This window comes from Argopecten irradians, chromosome 3, assembly GCF_041381155.1.
Source record: "Argopecten irradians isolate NY chromosome 3, Ai_NY, whole genome shotgun sequence".
NCBI lineage: Eukaryota > Metazoa > Mollusca > Bivalvia > Pectinida > Pectinidae > Argopecten > Argopecten irradians.
The window spans coordinates 62370467-62382992 of record NC_091136.1 but is presented as its reverse complement, the minus strand read 5'-3'; the positions used below and the strand labels follow the sequence as shown (position 1 = coordinate 62382992).

Genomic DNA, 12526 nt, shown 5'->3' with positions numbered 1-12526 from the left:
GTTGTTAATGGACTCATGAGGCTATAGAGTGTGTATGTTGTTAAAGGACTCATAAGGCTATAGAGTGTGTATGTTGTTAATGGACTCACGAGGCTATAGAGTGTGTATGTTGTTAATGGACTCACGAGGCTATAGAGTGTGTATGTTGTTAATGGACTCATAAGGCTATAGAGTGTGTATGTTGTTAATGGACTCATAAGGCTATAGAGTGTGTATGTTGTTAATGGACTCATGAGGCTATAGAGTGTGTATGTTGTTAATGGACTCACGAGGCTATAGAGTGTGTATGTTGTTAATGGCCTCATGAGGCTATAGAGTGTGTATGTTGTTAATGGACTCATGAGGCTATAGAGTGTGTATGTTGTTAATGGACTCACAAGGCTATAGAGTGTGTATGTTGTTAATGTTGTTAATGGACTCATGAGGCTATAGAGTGTGTATGTTGTTAATGGACTCATGAGGCTATAGAGTGTGTATGTTGTTAATGGACTCATGAGGCTATAGAGTGTGTATGTTGTTAATGGACTCACGAGGCTATAGAGTATGTATGTTGTTAATGGACTTATGAGGCTATAGAGTGTGTATGTTGTTAATGGACTCACGAGGCTATAGAGTGTGTATGTTGTTAATGGACTCATGAGGCTATAGAGTGTGTATGTTGTTAATGGACTCATAAGGATTTTGACTTTAATGTTTAGTTTTTAGGTCACCTGAGACGAAGTCTCAAGTGACCTATTCTAATCGCCTTTTGTCCGTCGTCGTGCGTCGTCCGTCGTGCGTCGTCCGTCGTGCGTTGTGCGTCGTATGTCCGTAAACAATTTACATTTTCGACTTCTTCTCCAAAACTGCTGAAGCAATTTCAATGAAATTTTGCACAAACCTTCTAAGGCATAAGGCCAATCAAAATTGTGAGTTATATGGTCCCCACCCCCCAGGGGGCTGTGGGAGGGGCCAAAAGGGGTAAAATTGAGTAAAATTTCAAAAATCTTCTTCTCTACTCACAGATGTGGTAGAATCAAATACTCTTCATAGATAGAAAGGTCTTAAGGTCATTTACAAAAATTGTGAATTATATGACCCTGGGGTCTCTAGTTTCCCCCTGGGGAGGGGGTTAAGTTTACTATACTTTATATTGAGAAAACACTTTTTTTGCGCATTATTTGGTCATTTGTAATAGGAAATGAGTCAAATGTTGTCAGAATTATCAGTATGAGATGGCCATTTAATCCTATTAACAAATTTTCTATGACTGACCCCCAGGGGCCTTAGGGGCGGGGTCAAAAGGGTCAAATAGGCTAAAACTTCAAAAATCTTCTTCTGAAATTCTGGAAATGGTAGAATCAAATACTTTTCATAAATAGAAAGGTCTTAAGGTCCTTTACAAAAATTGTGAATTATATGACCCTGGGGTCTCACGTTTCCCCCTGGGGAGGGGGTCAAGTTTACTATAGTTTATATAGGGAAAACACATTTATGAGCATTTTTTGCTCAATTTTCATTTGAAACGAGTCAAACTTGGTTAGAATTATTAGCCTGAGATAGCATTTTAATATCATATCCATATTGGTCCAGGCCGACCCCCTGGGGGCAGAGGGGCGGGGCCAAAAAAGGTCAAATAGGCTAAAACTTCAAAAATATTCTTTTAAAATTCTGGAAATGGTATAATCAAATACACTTTATAGATAAAAAGGTCTTAAAGTTTGTTTATAAAAATTGTAAATTATATGACCCTGGGATCTCCTGTTTCCCCTTGGGGAGGGGGTCAAGTTTACTATAGTTTATATAGGAAAAACACATTAAAGAGCATTTTTTGCTGAATTTTCATAGGAAATGAGTCAAACTTGGTTAGAATTATTAGCCTGAGATAGCATTTTAATATCATATCCACATTGGTCCTGGCCGACCCCCTGGGGGTAGAGGGGCGGGGCTAAAAAAGGGTCAAATAGGCTAAAACTTCAAAAATCTTCTAAAATTCTGGATATAGTAGAATCAAATAATTATAGATGGAAAGGTCTTCAGGTGTTTTATAAAAACTGTGAATTATATGACCTTGGGGTCTTACGTTACCCCCTGGGGAGGGGTCAAGTTTACTTTAGTTTATATAGGAAAAACATATTTGTGAACATTATTTGCCCAATTTTCATAGGAAATTAGTCAAACTTGATTAGAATTATTAGCCTAAGATATAGCATTTTAACATCCATATCCGTCCTCGATGACCCCCTGGGGGACCAGAGGGGCAGGACCAAACAGGGTCAAATTGATTAAAATTTCAAAAAATACCTCTAAGTTCACAGGTTTGATGGAAGCAAATACTCTTCATAGTCTAAAAAGGTCAAATTTATAAATCACTGACCATGCAACTTCAAGGCCCAGCAATAGAGCATATAGTGTTTTTATGTCTTTCATTTGTTTTATTATTTGTTTCATTATATATTCTAACTCAGGTGACCGTTAAGGCCCATGGGCCTCTTGTTTAGCTTACCTGGCGGGGCCCAATAGGTTATAGAGGTAAATCCTTTAAATCAGTACTGGTCATAGAGTTCTGCATAGATTGTTACCAAATTTGGCTAGAAACATCCTTGGGGGAAGGGGAACAGAGTTTAATTGAATAACTGCTGGTATACATTTTACTTCTATATTGTACCTCACAGCGACCATTGGGATGGGATATAGCACTATAACACATAAAAACAAGGAATTTTAACAGGATGTTATCACTCTAGTAGAATGAGGAGACATTGCATGCCATTATATTAGATACTAATACATTTGGTGAATGGGTATATTTACTAACACTTTGACTATAAGCAAACATAACTTGATTGTGAAACACATAATATTGAATATACAGGTTTGAATGAGAACAAAGATTTGTTTATCTCGTAATACATACACTTTGAAGTTGACTTTATAGCCATAGTGCTTGAGAATACCTTTGTATGATTTATGGATCATGATTCAGTTACATATTCTATTATACATAATAGTTCTGTTATGGAGATGAATTAAACTTTGAATAACCTTTGGATTTTATCTTGTTCTGTTACAGAGGAAGCACCAGAAGACGTGGAGATGACAGCAGAAGAAATTAAAGGTATCATATCATTATCAATCTGTGATCTTTTTATAACATTATTGCAGTATCGCTGTCACTAAAGTTAAAGTATTGGTATGATGTATTAATTTAGTTGTTTCATTTCAGCTGAGGAATTTTACAGACAGGGAGAAGGTTTCATCAACACCACCTACCTAAAAGACTATGAACAGTAAGTATTGTGTGTGCCGAACAGCTATTCTCTACCTTACATAACCAAGCTTTCAGTAAGAATATTTCTCCATAGGAATACTGGTTCCAGTTTTGGATCTTGCATTTTCCCTTTGTGGAAAGGGGTGGCAACTTTTTCCACAGGCTCCATTTTTCAGTATTAGATAACGCTCGACTTGTGGGACACGGTCCTTCAGCGTGAAGAGCTGCACTCTTATCAAGTTGTGATAATCTATATTTTTATTATGATTTTTCCCTGTCGTAGAGCCTTTGTAATTATCTATGTATTTATTCTTGTTTCCCCCTGTTGTAGAGCCTATGTAATAATCTATGTATTTATTCTTGTTTCCCCCTGTTATCTATGTATTTATTCTTGTTTCCCCCTGTTGTAGAGCCTATGTAATAATCTATGTATTTATTCTTGTTTCCCCCTGTTATCTATGTATTTATTCTTGTTTCCCCCTGTTGTAGAGCCTATGTAATAATCTATGTATTTATTCTTGTTTCCCCCTGTTGTAGAGCCTATGTAATAATCTATGTATTTATTCTTGTTTCCCCCTGTTATCTATGTATTTATTCTTGTTTCCCCCTGTTGTAGAGCCTATGTAATAATCTATGTATTTATTCTTGTTTCCCCCTGTTATCTATGTATTTATTCTTGTTTCCCCCTGTTGTAGAGCCTATGTAATAATCTATGTATTTATTCTTGTTTCCCCCTGTTATCTATGTATTTATTCTTGTTTCCCCCTGTTGTAGAGCCTATGTAATAATCTATGTATTTATTCTTGTTTCCCCCTGTTGTAGAGCCTATGTTATAATCTATGTATTTATTCTTGTTTCCCCCTGTTGTAGAGCCTATGTGATAATCTATGTATTTATTCTTGTTTCCCCCTGTTGTAGAGCCTATGTAATAATCTATGTATTTATTCTTGTTTCCCCCTGTTGTAGAGCCTATGTAATAATCTATGTATTTATTCTTGTTTCCCCCTTGTTTCCCCCTGTTATCTATGTATTTATTCTTGTTTCCCCCTGTTGTAGAGCCTATGTTATAATCTATGTATTTATTCTTGTTTCCCCCTGTTGTAGAGCCTATGTTATAATCTATGTATTTATTCTTGTTTCCCCCTGTTGTAGAGCCTATGTAATAATCTATGTATTTATTCTTGTTTCCCCCTGTTATCTATGTATTTATTCTTGTTTCCCCCTGTTGTAGAGCCTATGTTATAATCTATGTATTTATTCTTGTTTCCCCCTGTTATCTATGTATTTATTCTTGTTTCCCCCTGTTGTAGAGCCTATGTTATAATCTATGTATTTATTCTTGTTTTCCCCTGTTGTAGAGCCTATGTAATAATCTATGTATTTATTCTTGTTTCCCCCTGTTGTAGAGCCTATGTTATAATCTATGTATTTATTCTTGTTTCCCCCTGTTGTAGAGCCTATGTTATAATCTATGTATTTATTCTTGTTTCCCCCTGTTGTAGAGCCTATGTAATAATGTTATCTATGTATTTATTCTTGTTTCCCCCTGTTGTAGAGCCTATGTAATAATCTATGTATTTATTCTTGTTTCCTCCTGTTATCTATGTATTTATTCTTGTTTCCCCCTGTTATCTAAGTATTTATTCTTGTTTCCCCCTGTTGTAGAGCCTATGTTATAATCTATGTATTTATTCTTGTTTCCCCCTGTTATCTATGTATTTATTCTTGTTTCCCCCTGTTGTAGAGCCTATGTTATAATCTATGTATTTATTCTTGTTTTCCCCTGTTGTAGAGCCCACCAGTATTTCCATTTGGCAGCCAAGCTGAACCACACGCGGGCCATGGAGTACACCGGGTTCGCTCACCTTTTCGGAGACTACCTGACCCAGAATGTCTCTAACGCTATAGAGGTGTTCAAGGATCTCGCTGAAAGGGGTAGTCCTAGGGGACAATTGGTCAGTGTTCATCCCTTTTTAATTTTCAAGCATCATTAGGTCACCTGACCATAGGTCATGGTGACCTATTGCGATAGTCTTTTGTCCGTCCTCGTGTGTCATGCCTCGTCCTCGTGCGTCCTCAGTCATGCCTCGTCCTCGTGCGTCCTCAGTCATGCCTCGTCCTCGTGCGTCCTCAGTCATGCCTCGTGTGTCGTGCGTTAATATTTCCTTGTGAACGTGATAACTTGTGTAAAAATAAACCGAGCTTAATGAAACTTTGTATTTGACTAACATTGGAAAGATCTCGGACGAGTTCGAAAATCAGCTTGATTAGACAGTAAGTTATGGAGTTTTTGCCCTTTGCACTAATAATTACTATTGGACCTTGTGAACGCAATAACTTGAGTAAATATTAACCGAGCTTAATGAAACTTTGTATGTAGACTAACATTGGAAAGAACTCGAACGAGTTTGAAAATCAGCGTGATTTGATGTTAATTTATGGAGTTATTGCCCTTTGCGCTAATAATTATTATTGGACTTTGTGAACGTGTTAACTATCTATTTGATTTGAGTAGATATAAACCAATCTTAATGAAACTTTGTATGTAGACCTATGTTTCTGATTCGTGAACAAAAGACATCTGTTGGCTTATAAATGACATAACTAATTTGTATCAAATATCAGGTGACCTTTAAGGCCCATGGGCCTCTTGTTTGGTATCTGTTCTCAATACATTTTGCTCCCTGTCACAAGACTTTTATTTTAGAACCTGTCTAATTTCTATTTAGATCTATCATCATTAGAATCAGAAATAAGAAGATTAATGATATATTGCACATTTAAAGTCGAAACTTTCATGGCAATACACTTTAGTTGTTATTTTGTGAGAGAAACATAATAAATGCTAGTACATCTACATTTTGTACTACAACCCTGCTATGGTCCATGTTTCAGGGAATGGGATTTGTAAACAGTGCTGGTATTGGTAGAAATTCTAGTCAGGCTGAGGTAAGTGGATTAATGTACAATTATATATTACAACTAGCTACTGGATATCTTTATTTAGTTCTTGTTTCGACCTAGAAGCCATTAAATGATTTTTAGCTCACCTTGCCCAAAGGGCTGATGAGCTTAGGTCATGGCGCGGCGTCCGCCATCCTTCCACCGGCAAAATTTCCTTTAAATCGCTACTAGTCTTATAGTGTTGCATGGATTGTAACCAACTTTGGCCACAAACATCCTTGGGGGAAGGGGAACAGTTTGTTAACTTTTGGTTCTGATCCACCGGGGGCAACAGTGCTACTAGTCATAAAGTTTTTGAAATAAAGGAATCCTTAGTTTGTAAACAATAAAAATTTTGTAAGAACAGAGATATTACATTGTAACCAGTAGTGACATGTAGTATCATGTTCAGTGAACGTGTAAAATAGGTTTGAAAACAAACTTTAACTTGTATTAGATGTCCTTTGCAAATTTTGTGAATCAGCTAATTTTGTGAAAATTTATCCCCAAATTAATTTTTACTGGAATTAGTAATGTTATTTTGTTTTATTTTTTGAATCTGTGAAATTTATCTTTTGCTAGATTGGAAACAAAAATTATGATGTTTTGTAGCCTGAGAGAAAGTTTGGTTTGGAGTACTTTTAATACAGACAAATAAGATTATTAAAAGCTTGATTTCTTCACAGGCTCTGAACTACTTCAACTTTTGATACAGACAAATAAGTTTATTAAAAGCTTGCTTTCTCCACAGGCTCTGGTCTACTTCAACTTTTGATTCAGACAAATAAGATTATTAAAAGCTTGATTTCTTCACAAGCTCTGGTCTACTTCAACTTTTGATACAGACAAATAAGATTATTAAAAGCTTGATTTCTCCACAAGCTCTGGTCTACTTCAACTTTTGATACAGACAAATAAGATTATTAAAAGCTTGAATTCTCCACAAGCTCTGGTCTACTTCAACTTTTGATACAGACAAATAAGATTATTAAAAGCTTGAATTCTCCACAAGCTCTGGTCTACTTCAACTTTTGATACAGACAAATAAGATTATTAAAAGCTTGATTTCTCCACAAGCTCTGGTCTACTTCAACTTTTGATACAGACAAATAAGATTATTAAAAGCTTGATTTCTCCACAAGCTCTGGTCTACTTCAACTTTTGATACAGACAAATAAGATTATTAAAAGCTTGAATTCTCCACAAGCTCTGGTCTACTTCAACTTTTGATACAGACAAATAAGATTATTAAAAGCTTGATTTCTCCACAAGCTCTGGTCTACTTCAACTTTTGATACAGACAAATAAGATTATTAGGGCCCCGCATCGAGATGCGGGTGCCCTATAGTAATCAGGTTGTCCGTCCGTCCGTCCGTCCGTCCGTCCGTCCGTCCGTCCGTCCGTCCGTCCGTCTGTCTGTCTGTCTGTCTGTCTGTCTGTCCGTCCGTCCGTCTGTCCGTTTTTTTTCTTTTGCACATTAATGATGGAAGGGAGTGGAGTATTTTCCCCATATTTTACATGATGATTCCCCATCCATCCTAGATCTGCTTGGTAATTTTTCAGGCTGAAATTAAATTAAAAAATCGGCCATCTTGGATTTTAACATTTAAAAAAATCACAATGTTGTTGCTCTTAACTGATAAACATTTTGTTATAACATTATGATGCAAAGTTGTTCAGAATTAAACAAGGAGTTGACTGTCCAAAGGTAAGGTCATGGGCCAAGGTTACTAAGTCAAAGGTCAAGGTCAAATTTAAAAAAATTATTTTCTCATGAACATTTTGCTACAACATTTATAATGAAGCAGAGTTGTTCAGAATTAAACAAGAAGTCAACTCACCAAAGGTTTGACTGACCAAAGGTAAGATCATGGGGTCACTGCATCAAAGGTTGACATTTTCCATTTTTGGACTTATTAACAATTTGTTATGACATAATAAATAAAATTATTCATTGCTTAATATATTAATTAAAGTCAATATGATTTGAATCAAAATGGCTACATGATATGATTAGATATACCATTCCACAGAGTTTATTTGCAGATACAACTCTTATGGAAAAAAAACTTTTACATGATTAAAATATTTGAGCAAGACCTTTATTCCCTTCCTTTCACATTTGTTATGTGTTTCTTCAGCAAACTATGAGGTTTACCTTGTTTAAAAGGGGTATTTGAGTTAATTGTATGCTCTTAATGTAATGTTAGCTTGGAATCAGGATTCAAGTTAAATACTTGGAAGACTTTTTCCAAAGAATTATAATAATGTACCATCATCGGTTTCCCAATTAATGTTGACATTAATTATTTATTAGCAACATATAGCTAACACGGAAGAATTCGTTGTCAAAATACTACTTTTTCACTTAAGCACGTCAGACACATAGCGGGGCCCTTTCTGACGTGTCAGTGTTCTAGTTAAAAGCTTGATTTCTCCACAAGCTCTGATCTACTTCAACTTTTGATACAGACAAATAAGATTATTAAAAGCTTGATTTCTTCACAGGCTCTGGTCTACTTCACCTTTGCATCACTGGGCGGAGATCCGCTAGCTCAAATGGCTTTGGTAAGTAATGTACAGTAAATGGGGACAATAATACACTGTCAATAAATTTCACTTTATACAATGTGGGCAAGTGATGACATTTCCTCAGATATTCAACCACGGAGGTCCTTCAATATCTGCTTGAGAGAATTGCTTGTTATAGGGGGCCAGAGGGGGCCGCAGTGGCCAAGTGGTTTAGATGTCTCAACATATGACCACAAGCCCTCTACCTATGGGTTGGTAGTTTGAATCCTAGTTGGGCAGTTGTCAGGTACTGACTGCTGGTCGGTGGTTTTTCTCAAAGTACTCTGACTTTCCGCCACCAACAAACCTGACACATCCTTACACGACCCTAGCTGTTAATGGGGCGTTAAACTATCTAAACTAAAACTGTTGTAGCTGTTGTTTGTTATCACAGGGGTACAGGTACTGGTCAGGTATTGGTGTGGAAATGAAGTGTGAGACGGCCTTAACCTACTACAAAAAAGTGGCAGCTACAGGTAAGTGTGAGACGGCCTTAACCTACTACAAAAAGGTGGCAGCTACAGGTAAGTGTGAGACGGTCTTAACCTACTACAAAAAAGTGGCAGCTACAGGTAAGTGTGAGACGGTCTTAACCTACTACAAAAATGTGGCAGCTACAGGTAAGTGTGAGACGGTCTTAACCCTACTACTACAAAAATGTGGCAGCTACAGGTAAGTGTGAGACGGTCTTAACCTACTACAATATTGTGGCAGCTACAGGTAAGTGTGAGATGGTCTTAACCTACTACAATATAGTGGCAGCTACAGGTAAGTGTGAGACGGTCTTAACCTACTACAAAAAAGTGGCAGCTACAGGTAAGTGTGAGACGGTCTTAACCTACTACAATATAGTGGCAGCTACAGGTAAGTGTGAGACGGCCTTAACCTACTACAAAAAGGTGGCAGCTACAGGTAAGTGTGAGACGGTCTTAACCTACTACAAAAAAGTGGCAGCTACAGGTAAGTGTGAGACGGTCTTAACCTACAACAAAAAAGTGGCAGCTACAGGTAAGTGTGAGACAGTCTTAACCAACAACAAAAAAATGGCAGCTACAGTAAGTTTGAGATGGTCTTAACCTACTACAAAAAAGTGGCAGCTACAGGTAAGTGTGAGACGGTCTTAACCTACTACAAAAAAGTGGCAGCTACAGGTAAGTGTGAGACGTCTAACCTACTACAAAAAAGTGGCAGCTACAGGTAAGTGTGAGACGGTCTTAACTACTACAAAAAAGTGGCAGCTACAGGTAAGTGTGAGACGGTCTTAACCTACTACAATATAGTGGCAGCTACAGGTAAGTGTGAGACGGCCTTAACCTACTACAAAAAGGTGGCAGCTACAGGTAAGTGTGAGACGGTCTTAACCTACTACAAAAAAGTGGCAGCTACAGGTAAGTGTGAGACGGTCTTAACCTACAACAAAAAAGTGGCAGCTACAGGTAAGTGTGAGACAGTCTTAACCAACAACAAAAAAATGGCAGCTACATAAGTTTGAGATGGTCTTAACCTACTACAAAAAAGTGGCAGCTACAGGTAAGTGTGAGACGGCCTTAACCTACTACAAAAAGGTGGCAGCTACAGGTAAGTGTGAGACGGTCTTAACCTACTACAAAAAAGTGGCAGCTACAGGTAAGTGTGAGACGGTCTTAACCTACAACAAAAAAGTGGCAGCTACAGGTAAGTGTGAGACAGTCTTAACCAACAACAAAAAAATGGCAGCTACAGTAAGTTTGAGATGGTCTTAACCTACTACAAAAAAGTGGCAGCTACAGGTAAGTGTGAGACGACCTTAACCTACTACAAAAAAGTGGCAGCTACAGGTAAGTGTGAGACGACCTTAACCTACTACAAAAAAGTGGCAGCTACAGGTAAGTGTGAGATGGTCTTAACCTACTACAAAAAAGTGGCAGCTACAGGTAAGTGTGAGATGGTCTTAACCTACTACAAAAAAGTGGCAGCTACAGGTAAGTGTGAGACGGTCTTAACCTACTACAAAAAAGTGGCAGCTACAGGTAAGTGTGAGACGGCCTTAACCTACTACAATATAGTGGCAGCTACAGGTAAGTGTGAGATGGCCTTAACCTACTACAAAAAAGTGGCAGCTACAGGTAAGTGTGAGACGACCTTAACCTACTACAAAAAAGTGGCAGCTACAGGTAAGTGTGAGATGGTCTTAACCTACTACAAAAAAGTGGCAGCTACAGGTAAGTTTGAGATGGTCTTAACCTACTACAAAAAAGTGGCAGCTACAGGTAAGTGTGAGACGGTCTTAACCTACTACAAAAAAGTGGCAGCTACAGGTAAGTGTGAGACGGCCTTAACCTACTACAATATAGTGGCAGCTACAGGTAAGTGTGAGATGGCCTTAACCTACTACAAAAAAGTGGCAGCTACAGGTAAGTGTGAGATGGTCTTAACCTACTACAAAAAAGTGGCAGCTACAGGTAAGTGTGAGACGGTCTTAACCTACTACAAAAAAGTGGCAGCTACAGGTAAGTGTGAGACGGTCTTAACCTACTACAAAAAAGTGGCAGCTACAGGTAAGTGTGAGACAGTCTTAACCTACTACAAAAAAGTGGCAGCTACAGGTAAGTGTGAGACGGCCTTAACCTACTACAATATAGTGGCAGCTACAGGTAAGTGTGAGATGGTCTTAACCTACTACAATATAGTGGCAGCTACAGGTAAGTGTGAGACGGTCTTAACCTACTACAAAAAAGTGGCAGCTACAGGTAAGTGTGAGACGGTCTTAACCTACTACAATATAGTGGCAGCTTCAGGTAAGTGTGAGACGGTCTTAACCTACTACAAAAAAGTGGCAGCTACAGGTAAGTGTGAGACAGTCTTAACCAACAACAAAAAAATGGCAGCTACAGTAAGTTTGAGATGGTCTTAACCTACTACAAAAAAGTGGCAGCTACAGGTAAGTGTGAGACGGTCTTAACCTACTACAAAAAAGTGGCAGCTACAGGTAAGTGTGAGACGACCTTAACCTACTACAAAAAAGTGGCAGCTACAGGTAAGTGTGAGATGGTCTTAACCTACTACAATTAAGTGGCAGCTACAGGTAAGTGTGAGATGGTCTTAACCTACTACAAAAAAGTGGCAGCTACAGGTAAGTGTGAGACGGTCTTAACCTACTACAAAAAAGTGGCAGCTACAGGTAAGTGTGAGACGGCCTTAACCTACTACAATATAGTGGCAGCTACAGGTAAGTGTGAGATGGCCTTAACCTACTACAAAAAAGTGGCAGCTACAGGTAAGTGTGAGATGGTCTTAACCTACTACAAAAAAGTGGCAGCTACAGGTAAGTGTGAGACGGCCTTAACCTACTACAAAAAAGTGGCAGCTACAGGTAAGTGTGAGACGGTCTTAACCTACTACAAAAAAGTGGCAGCTACAGGTAAGTGTGAGACGGTCTTAACCTACTACAAAAAAGTGGCAGCTACAGGTAAGTGTGAGATGGTCTTAACCTACTACAATATAGTGGCAGCTACAGGTAAGTGTGAGATGGTCTTAACCTACTACAATATAGTGGCAGCTACAGGTAAGTGTGAGACGGTCTTAACCTACTACAAAAAAGTGGCAGCTACAGGTAAGTGTGAGACGGTCTTAACCTACTACAATATAGTGGCAGCTACAGGTAAGTGTGAGACGGTCTTAACCTACTACAAAAAAGTGGCAGCTACAGGTAAGTGTGAGACAGTCTTAACCAACAACAAAAAAATGGCAGCTACAGTAAGTTTGAGATGGTCTTAACTTACT

The 12526-nt window shown here is 38.1% G+C and overlaps 1 protein-coding gene across 5 annotated transcripts in view; it reads left to right on the top strand.

Annotated features, from left to right (window-relative positions):
* LOC138319319 (protein sel-1 homolog 1-like) overlaps positions 1-12526 on the top strand; it is a 46533-nt gene that overhangs the window by 12528 nt on the left and 21479 nt on the right. For all 5 annotated transcript variants that reach the window (XR_011207991.1, XM_069262390.1, XM_069262391.1 and 2 more), the window contains 6 exons: positions 3053-3097; positions 3206-3269; positions 5043-5205; positions 6146-6199; positions 8702-8761; positions 9159-9240. Coding sequence is in view for 4 of the 5 variants with exons in the window: in XM_069262390.1 (XP_069118491.1) it covers positions 3053-3097; positions 3206-3269; positions 5043-5205; positions 6146-6199; positions 8702-8761; positions 9159-9240 (468 nt within the window). In the remaining variant the exon portion in view is untranslated. The remainder of the gene's footprint in view (positions 1-3052; positions 3098-3205; positions 3270-5042; positions 5206-6145; positions 6200-8701; positions 8762-9158; positions 9241-12526) is intronic.